The 23,227-nt window shown below is 38.8% G+C and overlaps 1 protein-coding gene across 2 annotated transcripts in view; it reads left to right on the forward strand.

The window, feature by feature from the left end:
* Nucleotides 1-16,921, forward strand: part of LOC127455935 (zinc finger protein ZFPM1-like) — a 107,122-nt gene extending 90,201 nt beyond the window's left edge. For both annotated transcript variants that reach the window (XM_051724121.1, XM_051724122.1), the window contains 5 exons: nt 10,643-10,745; nt 10,839-11,057; nt 12,808-13,038; nt 13,192-13,419; nt 14,016-16,921. In XM_051724121.1, coding sequence (XP_051580081.1) covers nt 10,643-10,745; nt 10,839-11,057; nt 12,808-13,038; nt 13,192-13,419; nt 14,016-16,402 — 3,168 coding nt within the window. In that variant the 3' untranslated portion in view covers nt 16,403-16,921. The remainder of the gene's footprint in view (nt 1-10,642; nt 10,746-10,838; nt 11,058-12,807; nt 13,039-13,191; nt 13,420-14,015) is intronic.
* The last annotated feature ends 6,306 nt before the right edge of the window (nt 16,922-23,227 follow it).

Raw genomic sequence — 23,227 nt, forward strand, 5'->3', positions numbered from 1 at the left:
CATTTTCACATAAGGTTGGCATTAACATGAAATTATGATTTACTACTGATGATTAACTTATTTATCTACTTAGCAACAAAACCTCTTTGCAGTGCTCATGTTTATAACCTGACTGTAACAAATTGGATGCCCCTCAACTGCCCCAAAATAAAAACTCATCTGATCTGCACAAATGTATAATTAAGATTTTTTTTTTTTTATTCAAAATGTTGAATTAAGACAAAAGTCAAGCAATTTTCAGCCTTCACTTTGTATCATTGTTCTAACCATTTGAACAGCTAATGTTAGCTCTAATGTCATCCTCACCATCTTGTCAGCAATGCAGTTCTTCACTGCAGCAATTAGTTATAAACTAATGAATTATCAAACCACCTGCTATTACATTTTGGACTTAAATGATTTATTTATTATACCATGACTATCTGTAATAATAATGTGTACTATATACCTACCTTTTCTAGAGACTTTTCTCTGTCAGTGTTTTAAATCCGCTTCTGAAGTGTCCATCTCTCTGCATAGCCTAGTCACGTAACACAACAAACTCTACGAGGAGTCAGTGATTTGTTTTTTATTTAACCTCTAGAAGGCGCTATTATACTGTAGAACCAAGAAGTTCCAACTGTAGAACCCTCCAGGGCACACCACAGAGGAATAAAACAAACAAAACAACAACAAAAAACTATCAGAAACTATCTGATAGTTTCCATAGCAGGTAGTTAAAAAAATGCAACTATCAGCACAGATTAATCGTTAAAAACGCAATGATCAGCGCCGATTAATCGATTAAACAGATATATGGGTTGACCTCTTTAGTGCATATGTAGCTGTGCGGTTAACATCTGTTTGCCATGCATACTTGGACTTGCAGGGTTTACGGTGGAGAGAAAGACAGAGTGAGAGAGAGAGTGGGGAGAGGAAACCTTCCTCTATCTCTGAGCCCGATCACTGGTAGATCAGGAGCACGTTTTCCTAGAGTGCCTCATTTTCAAATCTCTTATCTCACACATTTTAAGTATCACAGTTTTTCCATTTTTACATGTCATTTGCATGCCGCTCATCTTTTTCTTGGAGGGATGTGAATGCAGAGATATGCTGCTGTTTGCACACATTTGTGTGTGTGCATCAATGGGTTCATGCGTATAAGTTACAGAAGTAATCACAAGTCAGCGGGTTGTCTGAACGACTAGTCGACCACTCTATCTTAAATGGTTAGTTAATCCAAAAATGAAAATTATTTTGTTATTTACTCAACCTCGCTTCATTCCAAACCTATTTGACTTTCTCTCTTCCGTGGAACACAGAAGGAAATGTTAGGCAGAATGTTAGGGACTGACAGACTCAGACACTGTTCGCTTTCATTGTATGAAAAAAGATGCAATGAAAGTGGATAGTGACTAAGGCTTTCATTTCCTAACATTCTGTCTAACAATGAGGGTGACTAAATAATGACAGATTTTTTTTATTTTTTTTGGGGTGAACTATCCCTTTAAGGAAGCCCTGTATAATTAGAATGATGTAGGATTATGTCGATCAGACATGTTTCTTATTGGCCATTCATACAAGTCACATTCTTGCATTCAATACTGCTGGATGGAGTGCAACAGAATGGAATAAAACACAGGGCTACTCGAGACATGTTTTCAAAATACGGTTTAAATAGTTTTGAACTTTAAAATTGCAACATTTGTGCAAGATGCTGAAAAGAATTGTTAGTTTGAAACAATGGCCAAAGACATTTGTCCACATGTATCCGACATCTGGCTAAATATCTATAATATTTTATTTCACAAAACTATATGTCCTCGCAATAACCGAGATCTTCAGCTTATGCATAAAATAGTGAACATTGCTCACAATTATAACAGTAGTCCAATTTGAAATCAGACACTAATTCTCATGAAATGTATTCTTGAATGTGATGAATTTGTTACACATGCAATGTTTTAATGGCTGTAGTGGCAGTGCTTAAAAGGGTATTCATTTAAAAACGCAACTTCTCTGAGAGTGTTTTTTTGACAGTCTGGAGCACAACACACTGTCAGCACTCTAAATCCTTCTCAGAAAAAGTTGCATCTCTAAATTAACCCCCTTTAAAACACCCACTATCTACTAAAAATATTAAAGCTAAAACAAACACTTCTGAAGAAGAAAAAAAACAAGAATCTCTTGGGACTCTTAAACTAATTGACTAAACTAATTGTCTTGTCCACCATCCTGACCTATGTCTTGTATAAATACACATACATGAATGTAGGTGCCACCAGTTCTATAAGTGAATGGGGCCTGAAAAAAAAAAAAGAACAATGGAGAAACGGAGAAGGGAAAAAGGGAATGTGTGTGAGAGAGAGGCGGATGAGAGAAGGTTTCTGATTGTTATCGCCCTTCCTTTTCTTCTCTGTATTTTTGAAGGATTCACACACTGACCTCTTTGTTTGGGACAGTATGAACCCCTTTTCCACCCCCACTTTTGGGAAAGAAACCATTTCCTGTTGTAAGGAGATAGAGAGTGGGGCAGACACATGGATAGGATTGGGAGAAGGGGATGGAAAAGTGAGAAAGGGATGTGTGGAGAGATATGGAGAGGAATAGATAGCGAGATGGAGACAAAGAGTGTGGCGGAGCATGAAAAGAGGGATATGGACAGATGAGGAGAGGGATAAAGGAGAAGATAGAGAAACAGGAATAGAAGAAGATAACGGTGGAGTAAAACACAGAAAGATGAGAAAGAGAGGGAGAGAGGACAAAGTACTGAAGGAATATTCAGAGGGGCGCCTCACTTTCCAAAGGGTTTTTATGATCCACGGTGTCAGAACATGCTATGTTTAGCCACTGGTTGCACTCACACCAGGGCTGGTTGGGATGCTCAAACAGAAAGAAAAATGTTGTGAAAGTGCCACAGAGCCTCAGTGTTTACTCTTTTGGTGAAATCAACCTAAAAATATCTTGCTTATAAGGGGTGGGTGATATGACTAAAATCTTATCAAAGAACGAGTTATTTATATTGCAGGATCTGCATAAATATCACAATATATTTATTTTTGCTGGAAAATTTTATTTTTAGAGGCATTCAGTAGTTCTCTAGCTAGCGTTAGCATTGCTCTTCTCCGTGTACTTAAGTACCGATACAACTGTGGTGTTAGATGCTGTACTGCCATCTATCGATGTGGTTAAGCATGATTGTCTCTGCTGCCCCCGCCAGCTTTGGAATATCATTTGCATCTGGAAAATGTCAGAGTTTGAGGTAAGTTATTTATTGCTACTATAATGTAATTGCTTTGCCTAAAAACTAGGGATGCACCGATCCGATACCTGGATCGGTATCAGCTCCAGTACTGAAGCTTTCAGATGGATCGGGTATCAGTCCGACAAGCCCGATCCAAATCCAATACTGTGTGTTAGTCATATTTGTTACTGTCAAGCTCCAAAAATGACATAAAAGAACCATAAAAACACAAAGCAAGCAGTTCATACGACTCGTACATTTTATTCAAAGCCACTTGAAGACGTGTGATAGCTCTGTGAATCACAAAAGGCAGTGTTTAATAAGTAAATATATAGTATTCGCAGCGTCAACACATTAGTGAATGGTGCTGCTCTGTTGACACAAACTCACGCACAGTCTGGTGATGCACTCGTGGCTATTTTTAGCCTTCACAGCGGTGCGCAATATTTGAGTGATTTATATTATCACTTATAATATGCATTTAGAACGGCACCGGAGGTGCATTTTACCAGAATTTGAATAAGAAGCGAATTAAACTACTGTGAACTTGCCTACAAACAGACACATACAAGACTTCCTGGAGAGTCTAGAATGTCAAAGCGTGAGGGTTTAAAAAGTGCACGATTTAAATATATTACTGTTGTATTTAAAATTAAAATTAAAAGTCAATAATATTAATAACAATTTATTATTATTATTCCGGTTGCGTTTGTAAACACAGCTGAAAACTGTCCATTACTAACATACGTTGACTACACACGTAATTTAAAAAATGTTTGAGGGAAATTTGTATGAGTTTTCTGTAAATTCCACTAATACTATTTTAGAGAGTGGTCTAAACAATTAATAATGTCTTACCTGTCCAACAAAAAAGCAACACTGGCATCACTACTCATGTTTTTCTCCATCATTAAATCTTTCCACCTTGTGTATGCTGTACCGATGTTTACTCTAGTTTTTTTGCCTTTGCTGGTCTTTCTGTCTTCTTGCTTCAGACCTTTTTCGCTTCTTCGGCAGTACAGCTACTGAATCTCCTATTGTCTTTGCTTCTAAAGCATGATAATAAGTATGTTCCATTGTATTCTTTTTGTTCTTCACATCACCAAACAACACTGCGCTAAGTATAGCCAAGCATATCTACATAGGTGGCAGCCAATGAGTGCGAGGATTTTCTTCTTTGGCGTTTAGTGAAACACGCGGAAAATATATTATTTATAACAAATGAATGTCAAGTCTGACATCAGAACAATAACAGCTGCTTTATAATATGTAACATTTAAAGTTAAAAACTAAAGACTCAAAACAGTAATACAAAACAAATATGACTGGATAAGCCACATTTTGAAGCCGTTGTATATATGCACACCTGTGCCAAGTTGTAACATTGCTAGGCAACTATAAACAACATACAGTATAAACTGTCACGGCACGGATATGCCACGTTAAAGCAACATTGGTTGACACATTTCACCATTGCACGGTATATATCGTCATACCGCAACTTTTTTTTTCCCCCCTACTCAAAAAGTGTTGCCTCCCGGAACACTGCAGGATTAGACATTGTGAGATATATGCTGTCATATCTTGAGAAAACACCTTTTAAAACCTTGTTCCACACTATCATAAAGAGCATCAGTTTTACTGTATTTGCACACTGTTTAATGCCCTTTCATCATGTTAAACATTTACATATGGAGCCTATGGAGTGTGCGTTCCACAAGCGTATACATGATTTCAAAGAATGTCAAAGAGTGGTCTGTCCTTTGGCTACGATCTGATGACTTCTGTCAATTTGATGGGTTTTAATTGGGTCTGTAAACCTGGATGGATTTATGTTAGGGTCGTACTGTAGGGTCATAGAGAGATGGGGCCCTCAAAGAAGACAGTAGAAGAATTTCTTTCAAGCTTCTCCACCTCTGCAGAAGGAGTAAGGTGATGTGAGAAACGAGAAATGAAATTGGCCAATAATCATTTGCATGCAACTTTTATCAGTGTGAGACGAGGGTGTTTTTATGAACAATAAAAGCGTGAGTGGCACGCACTCTAAGCTTGTGGGAATGTGTTTATGGTGTTGTGGTATGACAGTTGTGCACAAGTGTGTGTTTGTGGGCCTCTGACTTAGAAAGGTGCAGCTACCCTGATGGCGTGCGTGTATTGGGGGGGTGGTGGTGGTGCTGGTTAATATCAGACCAAATAATTAGATTCGCTATCAGGGCGGCGGCAGCAGTGCGGGGATCAGGCAGATTAAAGCACGGCTGTCGTCATTAATATTCATGAGGGAGCAGGGCTCGGACAAGGGGGCTTAGACTTCCTCAAAGCTCAGCACTCGGTAGGGCTTAAAGCAGTGCACTCAAAGTGCCCCATTTCCCTATGTTAGAGGGGGTGGGGGGTATATTCATCCACAAAGAGGTGAAAGGTTAAAAAAACGTCTTTACAGTAGTCTTTTTTTTTAGCCACCCACATTAGACTGGTATTATATGTCACCTGCAATTTCAAGCCATATACAATGTATACAACTTTGTCTTTAAGAGTGAAGATCGTTCTGCCTTTTTTATGGTTGTGTATGGAAGGAGGGCAGTTTCATTCCCACTCTAGAGAGTATCATCCAGGTCATAACCACCACAGATATCCCCTCCCTTTTTTTTCTTTTTTTCTTTCTTTCTTTCTTTTTTTTTTTTTTTTTACTTTTATATTTGGTAATATTTTTGACTGGTTTCAACCCAAACAAGATATAAAACTTGTATTTGTGTGATACATAAATTGAATGTTCATTCTGTTGAACTCTTTAAGCTCTGAGGGTGTTTTAAAGATGTCCTATTTCAGTGGCATACCCAAAATTAAAGGCTTAGGCCAAAAAAAAAAAAAAAAAAGGGTCAGGTGTTTAGTATCATAAAGAAAACTTCTAGATCTAGATTATGATAAATTCTGAGAATCTCAGCCTAAGAAACTGCTGAAAAATAAAAATCATGACAAAAATGAACCTTTTCTTATTTTTCTGATTTGACATTATATATCTCATGGTGTTAAAAAAAAAAGAAAAAAAAAAAAAAAGGGTAGCCCCGAAAACTGCTTTTGTTTTGTTCTCAATCATGTCACCTGTAACTGAGTAAAATTTTGTGGTGATACGACAAAGCAATCAAAAGTTACAACATTACAAATATAATTTATCCAAGTGTCTGAAAAAATATCCAAGTGTCTAAAAGCCTCTCCAAACAAATAAAACATGATAATTGTGCATAAGAAATAATTACACATGCAAATACAGCAATGGCTAAATGTATAATCTCTCTCCAAAGCATGCAGGCATGAGTAAGGAGATCTTATTGAGTTCCATTCTGTGTCAGCTGAGTCTTTATTGTTTCTGTGTCATGTACTTGGTGCCATCTGCTGGTGGCCATATGTAATTAGAGTGAATGATCCTCTCTGCCCATATTTGGATGACTTCCATCTCCAGTTGCAGTGATCTAAATCCTAATATGATTGATTTTTAGCGTTCCATGACACTTGACAACCTACTACATCATTTCCAATGAAGTCATTTGATCCAGGAAAGCTAAAGTGTGTTTAGCCAGATAGCACATTATGTGCTGTGTGCACATTGTTCTTTGTGTGGATTATCTAATGATCTATGCACCCAATTACGTTGTGTGTGGTTTTGTTTTAAAGTTAATCGCCTCTAAGTAATGGAATGTGATTATTTTATGATCCATTTCTTTTCTCATGATGTTATAAGCGAAAACGTGGCATATAAGCATCATGTTCAGTTTTGGTCATGATGCCTACATGCATTGTAAAGTACAGCTTCTAAGCTTTAAAACGAAACCTATTTTGTTTTGGTCAAGACTTTAGTTATTAATATTTTGATAATAATTTTTTTTCTCTGCGGGCCCGAGCTTAATTGGTTAAAAAAATATTTTTTGTAATTTATAAATACAAAGTAAAAAAATAAGTCTTGGCTGTCCACCGATATTAAATTTGAGAAAGATGTGCTGAAATAAGCATGATACCACCAAGAGGCCATGGCAAATGTAAACACCATGACAGAGATGTTGGAAACTACATGGGACAGTACCATCACTCCGACTGCATACAGTATATTTGGTTTGTACATACGTAAGACAAAAGCAAAAAAATAAAAAATCACATTGGACCTCGGTGTGAAGGTTAGAAATGTCTTAGAACTATTCTAAACCATGATGTGACCAAAATTTTGGGACTCGATGCTAAGCACTATTCTTGGCACAAGCCTAACACAGTATCCCTACAGTAAATTGCTGTGGTGGCTGCATCTAGCTTCTCTACAGCAAGGACTGAAAAAACTCATAAAGATATGGAATAATGAATGCTGTTAGGTACAAAAGAATACCGTAGGATATTGTACTGTAATCCACAAGAGCACGGAAATTGGGAACATGACTTTTCAACAGCATCGTGATCTGGAAAATAAAGCAAATGCCCAAGAGACCAAAAAGATTTGCATCCACATTTAAGTCTAGAAAAACAATTGTTCACAACAAATACATCCTCTTCCAGCAGTTCCAATTACCAAGCTTTAATCGTGCTCATTTTATACTAGGTGTTGTCGTCATTACGTGAGATACCTGGTCACATGACCACTTTAAGGTGTCTTCTTTTTAGCAGTATGTGAGATGGACCTGCTCTATCTCTCTTGATTGCTATGAACCGGTTCTTGTTCACTATTCACAGTGGATCATAACCATTTACATCTTCACTTACTCCCCGTGTGCATCTGTGCGTATGAATGTGACTGTGTCAATATGTGTGTGTGTGTGTGTGTGTGTGTGTGTGTGTTTAATTAGAGTGCGTGTTTGTCTGGAAGTGTTTTGTCAAAGGCGAGGGCTGACCATGCTGCCCTCTCCTTTTGTGAAGCGTAAAGTCGAGTCGTGTTAAATGAGTCTGAAACAAATTAGCAGAAGCACGCAGCACTTATGCCACAGACGGCTCCAGCATTGGGTTTCAAATTAAAACAAAAGGAGCCCTATCTCCTTATCAGCACTAGTTCCCCATGAAATACAATACAGACCGTATCTTCAGGCAAGAACAGACAGAATTAGAAAGAAACCCTTCAGCTGTCCTCTGCTGCCCATCTCTTCCCCTCATCCTCACAACTGGCTGCTTTTGATCCTCCGTTACACTGTTGAACTAATATCTTTTCTTTTTCTCCTGTCTTTAAAGTTGATTTGGTAGCATGTCGGTATATAAGGACTAGTCTCCCCAAGGGCAAGTCTTTAACTTTAGCCGTGTGAAGCTTTTCTTAAATATTAGGCTATTAATGGACTGGCCCTGCAGAAATGCTGCCACCAAGTGGAAAGGATCAGTCTCACTTTAATAGTGCATGCACAGTCTGCTCTGTGACAAGATATTAGTGCATTATTGGGAATTTCAGCCTGAATAGGAGAGTTTATGTACATCCTGTATTCAGTGATCACTATGTAATGCCTTTTTTAAGGTTGGATAGGGATCAAGTCGATTAACTGTTTTAAAGTTTTTAACATTATGGCAAGCGTTTTATCAAGAATAAAATGTACTGTTGGAAGAGCTTGGTTTCTTATTAAATCTATAAATGCATGTGCTTGTGATTATAGCGTAAAAGGCTCCAGGTGTGTTTATTGTGATATTTGCCAGTTACCAGCACGTAATCACACCTATGCATACTCTAATTACTTTACAACACACTGTTTATTAAAAAAAACATATCATATACCCTCATTGTATCCACTTTCTAACTGCTACTGTGCTTTCCCTGGGGTGGTTTTCCATTGTTTTTCTTCTCACTTTTTTGTTGTTACATTCCTCGGTCCACATACCTGTGGTGAGATATCTCTGTGATCCTAGGGGCCCCTTCCCATGGCTTTGTGTTTTTGGACCAACTCTGTATAGACTCCCTTCCTCAATGTATTTTATAGACCCTCATCAGCAGTTCCAGTTTAGGTTGTACTGTACAATATTGAAATGTAAAAGGCAGAAGATGCTGAATTTTAATTGCTTATTATCGAGAAGGCATTAAAAGTACAAATTAGCACAAGCCTGTGAATGAGCTTTTGTATTTCTGTGAACATAACATTTCTTAAGACTCTGTCACTGTGATTTTAGGAAACTGCAGAAGTCTATTCAGCGGTGGAAGGTGCAATTTGTGAACAGTAAAAAAAATAAAATAATAATTTGTGGTAAATGGACAGCTGAAAAAAGGGCATCAGAGAAAAATGGGCATGGAAAATAGTTTATTCTTCATGGCACTATGCTGTGCAATGCATTACTACATGTAGATGATTTTAACAAGTTATGTGTAACTAGTAAGCGGAGTGAGAATGTTTGTTGCAATGTTTTTAATAGGTTTGAGCCAATCTATTACTAGTTCTGTCAGTTCACCTTGACAAAAATTATTGTCTATTTTACTGGAATTATCTTCTGACCTGTAGGATTTACTTTAATATATATATATATATATATATATATATATTAATGTCATACTAATCAAATTAATTACAAGTAACTACACATTTCAGATTTAAGATTATGAAATGTCAGCTTTAAGGGCAAGTCTCAACAGCTCTTTGGGATTTTTTTATTTTTTACCACATTGTGTCTTTAGGCTCAGAATGAGTGGTGTTTTTTATTACCATATATTTTCTTGTGAAAGTGATATTGTTGTACTTTAGATTAATGGGCAATAATTTTTTTTGCTATAAATTACTCTTGGTTCACAAAATTAGCAGTTATTCAATTTTAAGAGAAATACTTTAATATACAAGAGAAACATATTTGATTAGAAATTAGTGTATTTTAGATATAATGGATTTAACTTCATATGCAGGAGACTGCTCTCACCGAACAGGTCCTCCCATTAAAAAAAGCAAGACAGTGACAAAACACGTTTTTAACTTGATATGGCGTCCAAAAACGTGGTGCTATTGTGCGAGATTCAAAATAAAAAGAGCAAGACAGAGAGTATTGTTACTACTGGAAGTGTCCCATTGAGTCCTGTCCCAAATCTGTTTTTGTGTTCTGTGTTCTTCTAAAATTGCAATTTTGTGTGGGGGGGGCTTTTTTATTTTCGAGGACTTTTTTTTTTTTTTTAGGTTATAAACTGGTAATTGCAAGGGTATTATGCTATAAATGTGGTTTATGAGGACATTTCCAGTGTCCCCATAATTCAAATCGCTTAAAAAAACATACTATACTAACTTTTTGAAAATGTAAAAATGCAGAAAGTTTTTTGTGAGGGTTAGGTTTAGGGTTAGGGTTACGGGATAGAATTTGATACTTTGTACATTTTAAAAATCAGTATGTCTGTGGAGAGTCCTCAAAAGGATAGCCGCACCAACGTGTGTGTGTGTGTGTGTGTGTGTGTGTGTGTGTGTGTGTGTGTGTGTGTGTGTGTGTGTGTGTGTGTTTTAGAGCCCCGTAATGTCTCTTGAATGTGAAGAAGCAGACTGCTGGCTCAGAAAGGTTCCTGTGACCTCTTGTGCCACAGACTCAAACTGCACCATCTACAGTCAAGGTACCAAAACACCACCACATATACCTCTCAGATTTTCTAAGCTGTCTTTGAACTGTTAAATGCAGAGTCTAGCAATGGCTGTTTATTTTACAGAAGGAGCATTATTCTGTAAGCTCACACAGGAGTTGTCTGGTGGAGATTCACTTCTGGCAACACTGTCCTCCTCCACCGTGGATCAGTCGATGGAGACTCAGACCCCCAGTGTGCTTGTGAAGGAGGAGCCTGCGTACACTGCTGCTCTGCACTCTGAGATCCAGCTCCTCCCACAACAGGCTGGCATGGCTGCCATCTTAGCAACTGCTGTCGTTAATAGTGAGTCACAGCTTTCTGAAAAACACCACATGTCTTTGCATGTTGGACCATGTTTATGCATATTGTGTGCTATATATATCATGCAACATATTGAGTAATAGGGTAAAACTAATGGTTAAAATTGTTTCTCAAAAGGAGTTTCAAAATGATTCCCATTGTTGAAAAAAGGACCAAAAAGTGCCATAGCATTTCTGACATGCACCATGGTAGAACTATGTTATTCCAAGTGCCTGTGAATACCATGGTATGTGAAAAGGGTAATCATTCAGTACCATAGTGTATATCAAAGTACCATGGTATTACCATCTAATGGTAGTGTCCACTACCACCAAAATATTTTTTGGCAATCTCAGAATGATCAATTGATATGTTTCTTTGAGGTGAAGTGTGTCATTTCAGACAAACAGATTCAGATGAGCCAGTGTTGTGTTGGGAGGGTGGCCATGTTCACATTTAACATTGTCATTGCGTAGGTAATATGTGACAAATTTAAGCCACAATGTAGGATTGGTATTTTTAGGGTGTTAAAAATCCATAGAAGTGACCCATGGTTAGAACACAATGGATGTGACTGCCCATGATGTTTCCCATCAAGCTGCTTGTCATTTGAGCCCAGCCAGCAGTAGGTGGCAGTGTTGTGTCAGTTCAGACAGCAGCCTGAAGTTAATTGGCTGGTTTAGTGCAGCATTCTCTTTCCCTCTCTTTGCTATATCCGCTAAACTGTATGAAGAGTGGGAATGGACAGACATACCATGATGAACACATGAATAATCACTGTAAATAAGGCTAAAGGGTAAAACATGACCAGCTCAACTCCGCAGTAGCTGTGCTGTGAGGAGATGGATAATTGGAAAGCAGCAGTCATTATCAAATAGACCCTGTTCAACATGTGCCCTGACACCAGATCGGCCCGATTACACGCACATCTCACAAACTCACTGTGCCTGTTGCCTTGGAGATGATGGAACAATTCTGATTGCATTTTCTGATTTATAATTGTGTGAGTGTGGTTAAATCTACAGTAGGTGCATAAATACTGTAAATATACATAATTCCACCTATGATTAAATACATGAAATACATTAGTTATATGTGAAGATTAAATGGGATAAACAGCATATCAGAAAGACATTGTTATTGGTTATGCAAGCCATACTTGTCAATTTGAGGAACATGATTAGAAAAGTTAGAAAAGTCATACTTTTCTAACTGACTCAATTTTGGACACAAAATATGAGAAACAAGATTATGCAGCTTATGATAAAGCATGCCTTTTATTAAATGGAGGCAATAGCAATATGATAAAAGACACCAATGTTCAGTAAACAGATTTATTATTATTAATAATTGGAATAAACAATTCTTCTGCCAAGTAATATACAGTACTTAATTATCCTGTCTGTAAGAGTTTGCGGTTGCCAGGTAACATAGTAACTTGGCACATTAATATAGCATGTGGTCACAGGTGCTCGTTTGTGGTCAATACAATAGTTTCGAAGGCAGCTCATCCAATTAGAATTTAGATTTGGTATTATCTATTTTATAATACCTGTTTTGGCCTTTGTACATTGCAAAGCTTCATTGTTTACCACCACACACAAAGAACACACAGCACCAAGAAATGGTTCCCTCACCATTTGTGGGTATCCTCCTTAAAACAAATTAAAAGAAACACTCTTTATCTTGAAAGATAATTAGTTACCATTGTTGCCTTGTTTTAACTGGCCGTATTTTGTGTGTGTATTTGCAGAAGACATTTTCCCATGCAAAGACTGTGGGATCTGGTACAGAAGTGAGCGAAATCTCCAGGCCCATCTTATGTACTATTGTGCGAGCCGACAGAAGCAGCAGACCCCAGCCTCTCCTCCACAGGACAAGCCCAAAGACTTGTACCCTAACGAGAGGCTCTGTCCCTTTCCACATTGCAGCAAAAGTTGCCCCAGTGCAAGCTCTCTGGAGATCCACATGAGAACACATAGTGGTAAGAATTGTCCCTGAAAGTTTCTCTTTACATTCTTGCAAAATGCTTATCAAGAATGCGTCCATTAGTTTTAACAATATTTTAATGACATGCACTGTAATGTATTTTATGTAAGTAATAATTTATCTTATTATATGTGTGTCTATATTCCAGGAGAGCGTCCATTTGTGTGTTTGATTTGCCTGTCAGCTTTCACCACTAAGGCAAACTGTGAGCGACACTTAAAAGTGCACACAGACTCACTCAGTGGTGTGTGTCATGGCTGTGGGTTCATTTCCACAACGAAAGACATCCTGTACAGCCACCTGGTCACCAGTCACATGGTTTGCCAACCTGGCTCTCGCAGTGAAGTGTACTCACCCAAACTCGCTCTGGCTACAGGTAACAGCTTGGCTATCCGAGCTTTGCAGATCACGAACAAATACAGATCAAGCTTTATTTAGTGTAGATTAGTCTCAAAGCTGTTTAAATATTTAATACTTTAGTACTTTTAGTTTTTCAATGCTGAGCTAACTGTATATAAACATGAATAGGTCTTTTCTCTCTCCAAAGTAATATTCTCATATATATGATGCTGAAAACACTATCAGAGCCTTAAATATTGGCATGTCCCTTTCAAGGATAACTCATTTTTAGCTTTATCGACAAAACCAATCAGTTCTGAAGAAGAAAATCTTTATAAAAAAAAAAAAAAAAAGGGAAAAAACGTAACATGGAATTGGTGTAACAAGAATTTTTTTTTTAGCTACATCTGCTAATAGATATGTATTGTTCAAATTGGTAATATCTCATATATGTATAATCATTTGTATGATAATAACTCAGATACTCTGTGATTCATTTCTGCTGAAGTCTGTCTCTGAAATGTCTTTTAAATACAGTATATCAAAAATTTCCTTTTTTTTATTTAGTGTAGACTGACATATTCCAATTTGAGGGACTTCTAAATGTAAATGTATGTCTTCTCCTTATGACAGGCTTGAGTCCAGGAGACTCTGGCATTGTTCTGAAATGTCAAGTGTGTGGCTACTCCGCAGATACACCTACCCTACTCCAGCAGCATGTCCACACACACCTGCAAGTGAGGGTTCCAGCAGAGAGGAGCCCTACACCTCGCCAGAGCAGTCCTTCATCCACTGAGCTCCTGGAGATGCAAGACAGAGAGCCTGCTGCCTGTGTGCCCAGACCTGACTCTTCCAGTCCTGGTGCCAATGGCAGCTCAGCCACCTCTCATGGCTGCAGTCCCCCTACCCCACTAAACATCAAAGAGGAGCCACGCTCAGACAATGAAAATGACTCCAAGGAGGAAGAAGAACAGGTGGGTAGCCTTCAAGGAAATGCAGTGGAGGCAAGCTCATCTCAGTCCACTTCACCTAGAAGCCCCTCGGCGGTGGCAGTTAAGGAAGAGCCGACCAGTCCCACCCCAGGTTCCAGCCCTGTACACACAGGAACAGGGGGTTCGGTTCTTCCTGGAGGTGCTTTGTTCTTGCCGCAGTACATGTTCAATTCTGAGGCAGCCATAATGCCACAAGCATCTGAAATCCTGGCTAAGATGTCTGAGATGGTTCACAGTAGGCTTAAACAGGGACAGGGACCAGCAGCTGGACAGCAGGGCTTCTACCCGCCTGGTTCTCCTGCCAGTGTTCCCAAGGGAGCATCTTGCTTAGAATGTGACATTACCTTCAATAACATCAATAACTTCTATGTTCATAAAAGGCTTTACTGCTCTAGCAGGCATCAGCAAGGTGAGGTAGCAGGCCTGTTGAAGGAAGGGGCATCTGCTGCAGCTGCGCCCCCCGTTGCCCATGCTGCTTCACCAAAAGCCAGGCCAGTAAGCCGTGCAGCCTCTGACTCTCCTAACTACTCCGATCCTGCAACAGGAAGCACGGCCTCAGAGCCCAAGTTAGTGGAAGTAAAAAGTGAGGATCCAGGGCTGAAGGATACCACTTGCTCCTCTTCCTCAGAGGGAGAGGGGGCTGGGGGAGGACAAGCCAGCGAGGGTAGCCAGAGTCCTAGTGGTTCTGCTGAAGACACAGATGATGATCCCACTCGTACCTTCTGCCAGGCCTGCAATATCCGCTTCAGCCGTCACGATAACTACATTGTGCACAAGCGGTTCTACTGTGCTTCGAGACATGACCCCACTAACCAGCGCCCTCATTCTGGCAAGGCCGCCTTCTTGCCCCAACCCATCCGCACTCGCAAACGCAAAAAAATGTATGAGATCCACATGGCTCAAAGTGAGGCTCTTGCTAATGCTACCGCTTTAAAGTCAGCAACAAGTCTGGGTGTGAAGCAGGAGGGCACTGGTGGCCTTTCCGTTCCTTCGCTGTCCCAGGTGTCCACTCTAACCCATGGCTCCAGTCCTGAAGGCGATGGCCCCATTGACTTAAGCAAAAAACCACGACTGAGAGAGAACCAGAGAGGAAGCAGCATTGCCGCTCTGCCCCTCACCGACTACCACAAGTGCACCGCCTGCAGCATTAGCTTCAACAGCATTGAGAACTACTTGGCCCACAAGACGTACTACTGCCCTGCAACTACCCTGCAGCCTCATACGCTGGAACATCTGAACCGGCTGAAGAGACCTGCCTCCACTTCACCCAAGAACCGAGCCATGGACCTGCACCCTGACACAAAGGGGCTTCAGACTGGTAAAACTGCAGCAGTCACACACCCTTCTGCCTTACCCGGCCCAGAGTCAAACCCTCCAAATTCTGCACTTGGAGCAAAGACCCCCAGCACCTCCCCAGTGGTGTGTCCCTACTGTCCTCCCAATAGACCGCTGACCTGTGGTCTGATGGAGCATTTCAAAACAGTTCATGGTCTTGTGCTCGCACTACAGCAACATCCTGAGACACAGTCAGCTGGAGTCAGTCCCAGTCCTAGCCTTAGCCCACGTGATGGAGCCCCGCTCACCCCTCCTAAACCGAGCCCCTATCCACGTAGGGACAGTGTCAATGGCCAGAGTATCAAGTTGGAGGCAACCTCTCCATCCTCACCTGTGCTCAATGGAAGCCCACTAGAACCCCAGTCTGTAGGGGCTGGTTCTCCAAAAACTGCACCCCCTGCCATCTCCCCCACAGGAGTTTCTCTAACTGTGTCACCTGTGCCTGAAGCAGTAAGAGAGGTGGGGCAGATGGGCCACACCCCCATGCCCTCACCCCTCCCTGAAAAAGTGACTCTTTCTCTAAGCCATGCCCACCCAGCTCCAGCCATGCCCAAAACTCCCCTCGCCTCTCCTTTGCAGAACGGGAACATGCGTTATTGCCGACTGTGCAACATCAAATTTAGCAGCCTCTCCACCTTCATAGCACACAAAAAATACTACTGTTCTTCCCACAGTGCCGAACATGTCAAGTGAACCCTTTATCTAGTAAATTCTGCCATTCCTCTCATGCATAGAAGTGCCAACCATGGCACTGCCCAACCTGATCTGGACAGAGTATGCTCGCGGGACTGTTACTAGCCAGACACGGAGGGTCTCCGTGGCGACCCCATTGTTTCTGGTGTTGTTACTATGGTAACTTATTACATGTTATGGGTCAAGTTTGTAATACACTAAGAGATGAGACTACCTGCACATAAGAATGTGCCCAACTGACCTATTTCCATATCCCTGCAAAGTTCTCCTTTCACCACTGAGTTTTACAATGCATATGACGGAACCTAAGTATTTAGCATTTTTCCCTTTAATTAGCTTTGAAAATGCTGTTTAAAACACACCTGTGTATGACGTTTAATCATCAATGGGATTGAATATGGTAAAAGATTGTTCACCTGAGACATTCTGTTTTAAATCACTGATTTGGGGTAAATAGCAGAGATCGCTGTAAACCTGACCTGCGTAACCTGAATTTTTTTTTTTTTTTTCTTTTTTGTTAATACACTGACTAAAAAAGACAAGCAAGAGTAAAAAAAAACAACAGTTGAAATTGGTATCACCAGGTTACCAGTTCAAGATGAAAGATGATAAATCTTTGAAGCTATTTATCATTTGAGTCCTCATGCCTTTCATGTCTAAGAAATACTACCTAGTGTCTTTATAAAGAAAACATTTTATTTAAGTTTTTCATACTGTCAAAAAGAACCATTTCAAGCTTAGTGTGATGTATTTTCTTGGTTCTTGAATATGAAAATGTGTCATATGTGACTTATCGCATTGATAATTTGGACATAAATCAATAAGTGTAGTTCTAGTAAAAGAAGAGAGCAGGCACTGTCTCAGTACTTGGTCATGGCTCCCAGACAGACATTTATTATCAGATGGCTCTTTGGATGGCTCTTTTTAAAGGACTGTCATAGGGTTTTAGGGTCTGGATTATGAACCGTGTAAGATGTTTGTTTCTTTGGTCACCAGCTCACTCAGTCTCTGCTCCTAACACAAAACATTCACTCACTACTTCAACTTATTTGACCTGCTGAAAATGTGCCATCTGTAAGATACTCCACACAAACTTCACAGTCATGGACATGCGTAGGAAGGCATGTTTGTTTGACTCTTGTTATTTCTCCTTTTTTAAACCTGGAAATGAAGTATAGCATAGAAATGATGCAAATCAATGTCTTGCACACTGTTGAGTGATGTTGAATGCCACTAAAAGCAGATAATTTAAAACTGACTCATTCATTTGCATTGCTCCTCAAGGTTATACTGGCAACCCAGTGCCCCTCTTGTCCTTATCTTTCACTTGATTTTTCTCTCTCACTTTCAATTTTGCATTCTCTGACTCAGTGATGTTTTATTTTCCTCTGTATGTGTGTGTTGAAAAGAACAGCGTCATGCAATCTGTCCTCCTAAGCAGGCTACCTTGGCAAAGCCTTAAAGACTTTCAGTATATCAATATGTCTGAAACAACGGGTCACTTACTTCCACAATACTCCTCACTCTCCCCTGCCTAGTGGACTTTGTACATGTTACCAGTGGAGTTACCCCATTTCCTGTGTTACAAAAAGCCTCAGTTGTCTCTGTGGTAAGAACAGGAACACAAAAACTGTGTGCAAATGAGAACAGTTTAAAATTCTCTCTGCTGTATTGGGTTTAAAACGGTGCTGCACCCATCGTAAATTCAAAGGTTTACATTTGATTTATCATTTAGCGACTGTCAAAAGTCCAAAAGACCAGTGCTGAAACCCCTATTTTGACCTTTCCAGATCCCTTTTCTATTGCTCTGTGTTGTACAAAAAATTCTGAATGTTTTAGTTTTAGGAGCTTTTTTGTAATGTATTTATGTTTTTACAGCACTTTTCCTTGTCCAAACCTATCTCCGAAGGACTTACTTGTGAACTTAGCATTCTAACACAAGTGAAAGTTAATTAAAAACTTTGTGAATAATTAAAAATGTTGATGGAAAAATCATGAATGTCAAATTTTTTTTTTATTTTTTTTTTTTAAGCTACAAAAAGTTCCACTACACACTTGTCCAAACTATGCATGGGAAATAAAGAGTCCAGAAGGACATTCAAAGTGCAAGAGAACTTGTCATACTCTTCAATCTCATAGTTTTTAAACTTCAATGCAGCATGCGGTTTTCTATGAATTTTGCATGGAATTGTTTTGACATTATTTATTCAGTTATTTATTAATTTATTTTTCTCTTGCTTTAAAATTTCACACACTACATTTGTGTTGATGCATATTTATACTTTTATGCTTGTGTGTAAGAAGCAGAATTAAAGAGATAGTTCGCCCAAAAATGACCATTTCTGTCATGATTTACTTAGCCGCATGTCATTTGAAACTGTTTTTTGATTTTCCTTCAGTGGATCAAAAAAGGAGATCTGGTATTCAACAAAAGTGTTTGATTTTATACTGTCAAGCTCCAAAATGGACAAAAAAGGCACCATAAATGTAGTCTAGATATAACTATATTCCAAGATTTTTTCAAAAAAAGACATCTTTATGTAAGGAGACTGAAATGTAAGTCATTATTAAATGAAAATCTTGACTTTATATAGTGTCTTTTTTGTACCTGTTGGTGCTTGACAGTAAAAGCTACTTTCATTGTATGGAAAAGAACAGCCTAGACATTCTGCTATACATCTTTTGTGTTTCACCGAAGATTTTTTTTTTTTTTTTTTTTCTCCCCCAAATACATATTTCATGGGACTGAGTAAAATGATGACAGAATTTTCATTTTTGGGTGAACTTTTCCTTAAATCCCACCTAAAAAATTAAAATAAATAGCTTTATTCACAAAAGAATGTTTGTACATGTTGAGAGGGAAATATTTAAGAACGATGGAATTTCAGTTGACTTCATCTCACATGAAGTAGAAATCAGTGCTGTAATTGTTTTGTACTGACAACCCACAAACAAGCTTACATCAATATTTACATTCAAAGACTGAAGGTTATGTTGTACCAGGTGAATTATGTCTCTTTTCCCCCACACTTTGGTGGTTATTGTGCGTTTCCTCGAGCCTTCTTAATTTATATAGTTATTACTCACTCATCTTTCCAGAGCCAGCTTGCTTTTACAGCACACTTGCTAAGCCTGAGCTGTAATTATCTGAATAAAGCAAAGCTTTCTTGCCTTAAGTATCAAGGCTATTCCATCCTGCTCTTTCAAAACACTGTTGGTGCCTGTACCTCTGAATTGTTCTTCATTATGACTTTGTTACCCACACTTTACCCTAAAAACTTGTGTTCTTTTGACTTATTTTATTAATTGAAAGCTTTAATTGAGACCTACTTTTAGCTGAGGTTGATTTAATAATATTTTAAACTTGTTGGTAAAGCTGTGGGGAGAAAGGAAGAAAGGAGTGATTTTTCATAAAAATGAATCACAGTTTCACATCAAAATGAGGTTTAGACAATAATAGCTTAACTCTTTCTTTAGGATTTGAATAATACATTGGCTTGTGTACTGAGAGAACTATGGGCAATTGTACCTTTCAGTTTTCATGGTCAGTACGAAAAATTTGTAATGAAAAGGGTTTTGTTGAATGGTATTTAAAATCCATTAGGCATTTTAATGGGCATAATATTACACAGATTGTAGAGTCGGCTTCTTCATTTGCCATTTCTGCATAATGGCTCACAATTCCTATTGGAATTGAGTTATTTAGCATATTCCTGACTTGCAGACGCAGGGAGGTCACTAGACAAGGACTGCCATACTACAGCATCAATAGAGCTCACAATAGGATTTGAACTGGAGCTGTCCTTGACTCCTCTTTATCATGGTGCAAAAATGTTTAAATGACTTGCACTTCATCTGGACCGTTCAATCACATTGACACATTTTATAGAGGATTTATTGCTCAGTCAGTGAAGTCATAATCCAAAGAGAGAACATTAAGAACATTTAACTACAAAAAAAAAAAAAAAAAAAAGCTTTTTAAAAACATATTGGTTTTGCACATAAGTGTTATTCTAGTGGTAAAGGTTTTAGTGTGCAAGACCCAGTTTCAAATCCTGTCCTGACTATTCAGATTTATTTTCTTCTCACAAACCAATTAAAATTGCATCTGAACCTGAAACCATGCATTTTCATTGTAAGGAAAAGAGCAAATCTGACATCTTCCAAGTGGGAAAAGTCACTGGGTTTGAGCACCATGAGGGTGGGTAGATGAAGACTATATTTTCAATTGCAAACAAATGATCTGTGGAAGGTGTGACTTGATTGGACTAACCAAGTTTAGTTATGAGGGATTTCTGCCACATCGCTTTAGACAAAAAAAAAAAAAAAAAAATATATATATATATATATATATTTTTTTTTAACCTACAGTAACCATGCAACTGTGCCACTAGCGTCACCAACACTGGAAAAAACCGGGTGGACCGATTTACTATATCATATTATTTGTGATCTATACAACAAAATTGTGTTCCTCTTCTAAACTGTTTTTTTTTTTTTTGCTTTCGATTAATGTAATTCTCTAAATTGTGCACTCTATAGATTATGTAGGTTGAATGTGAACCAATGAAGTATGTTTAACAACATGGACAAGGGAATTTGTAGTTCCCAGCATGCTTTGCATGGGACTTGATGCAGAGTAAACATTGTGTTTAATGTTGTTATTTTGGGATTGCTGGGACTGCCACCACAATGTGGTGAAGAGTGGAGCTTTTGCCTAGGGTGAGGACAGGCACACCAACAACATACTGTATATGTTGCCTTACTCAAGGAGCAGTTACTACTTAGCATTTAAAGTAGCATGTTAACCCTTCTGTTATGTGAAAAAATAGTGACAACTGTGATGTTCGGGTAATGGAGAAGGGTATAGCTGCAGGCATAGCTCCAAAAAGGGGCGGGAGCTCCAAACCGCCATTAAAGATATAGGGAGCCCTACGTTTACGAGGAAATTTTTTTAGGTTACAAACTGGTAATTACAAGGGTATTATGCTATAAATGTGGTTTATGAGGACATTTCTAGTGTCCCCATAATTCAAATCGCTTAAAAAACATACTAAACTGTTTTATTGAAGATGTAAAAATGCAGATAGTTTTTTGTGAGGGTTAGGGTTAAGGGATAGAATCTATAGTTCGTACAGTATAAAAATCATTATGTCTATGGAGAGTCCTCATAAGGATAGCCGCGTGTGTGTCAGGCATGTGCCGTGGGCTTTGAGATTGGGCAAGCATAAAAGATTTTTAATATACATTATTAAACGCTGTACCCAAAACACATTATACGGGTGAGTGTAAGGTGGGGGAGATGTTATAGATGTAAATTGTTGCCTTAGAACTCACCAGTCAATGGAAACAATTATGTCATAGTGGCGAACTTCATGACCAAATTGTTTTAAATTCAGGACAGTAATATTGCTCATATCACACAAATTAAAGATTGTCATATATTGAGCTGAGCATGTTTTTGTCCATTAAATCATACAATGAACCACAGTGCCAGAAGAGCTTGTTTTGACATACGACAAAAAGAAAAAGAAAAGATTGCCAGTTATTGCCAGGCTATATGTTTCAACATCATATGCCTCACACATCACTCTTCCCACAGATCAGAAACACTGGAATGGACAGTAGCAATTAACTAATCTGACCACCAAAGACAACAGTCTTAACCTGAATCCACAAGGCAAATGTAACGTAGACACAGCTGCGCCCTCACGTTAGAACTATAAAACTGACATAACACAAGAAGGATATGATTGCCAGATCACCACTTCTTAGCCTCAGACTAACCAGAAACAATGACCTAGTATCAATAACACAGATTTTTAATAAATATATTAACTTACCTTTACTTGAACACAAAATCCATGTGTCTCTCCTTGCAAACGAATATCTCCGTCACATTGTTGTAAAAGTCGCCCGCTTGTTGAAGTTTCGATAGCCTCTCTTTCTCAATTTGTAATTGAAATGAACTTTCCGCTTAAGTTGTCGATGCTTACACTATATCCATTTTAGTGCTTAATAACGCATTAGTTACGTGAACTTTAACGTGTTGACACAAAACTAAAATCTAGCCCAGGGGTCGGCAACCTTTTTGACATGGAGTGCCATTTTTTATTTTCCTGGTCAATGGCTGTGCCGACGCCCATGATCATGATCCTGCATGTGAATTTTCACAGAACATCTTGTGAAAGTGCTTTAATGAAAGACAACCTGTCCTTTTGTACAAATTTGATTATTTGATTACTGATCACAAAATTGTGTGCAATCTTAAATATTTCTTTAGTCATTGTAATCATGTAATCACTAGCACGCAAGCAACAGTGAGAGTGGAGCAGGCTATTTTATTTAAATGGTTTTTTGCTCCTGCATTCCAATCTACATCTTGATGTAATCCTTCCTCATGATCACTGTCATGATTCACTGTTGTTTTGCCTTGTGTTTATCCTCCGTCTTCTGTTTTCCCTGGTCTACACTTCCCAGAATGCACTGCCCTCATCTCTGTCAGCTGTTCCCAATTGTTCTCAACTGTGTTCCATTCCCTCATTAGTCCTTGTGTTTATAATGCCCTGATTGCTGTTCAGTCTTTGTCAGTTGTTGTGTTTTCTCTGTTTCATGTACCGGTTCCTATCGTGGTTGTAACGTTTGTTTTATTTCCTAGTTTTGCCTTGTTCCAGTGTTTTCCTTGTTTTTGTACTTTGATTTATTTCTTATTAAACTTCATGCTGCACCTAGAACCTGCTTTCGTACTCCCTTCAAATGTCACAGTTACGCAGCATGTTTTCATCAGCTGAATGGGAGACTAAACACTATTAATGTGTGACGAGA

This window comes from Myxocyprinus asiaticus, chromosome 18, assembly GCF_019703515.2.
Source record: "Myxocyprinus asiaticus isolate MX2 ecotype Aquarium Trade chromosome 18, UBuf_Myxa_2, whole genome shotgun sequence".
Classification (NCBI taxonomy): Eukaryota; Metazoa; Chordata; class Actinopteri; order Cypriniformes; family Catostomidae; genus Myxocyprinus; species Myxocyprinus asiaticus.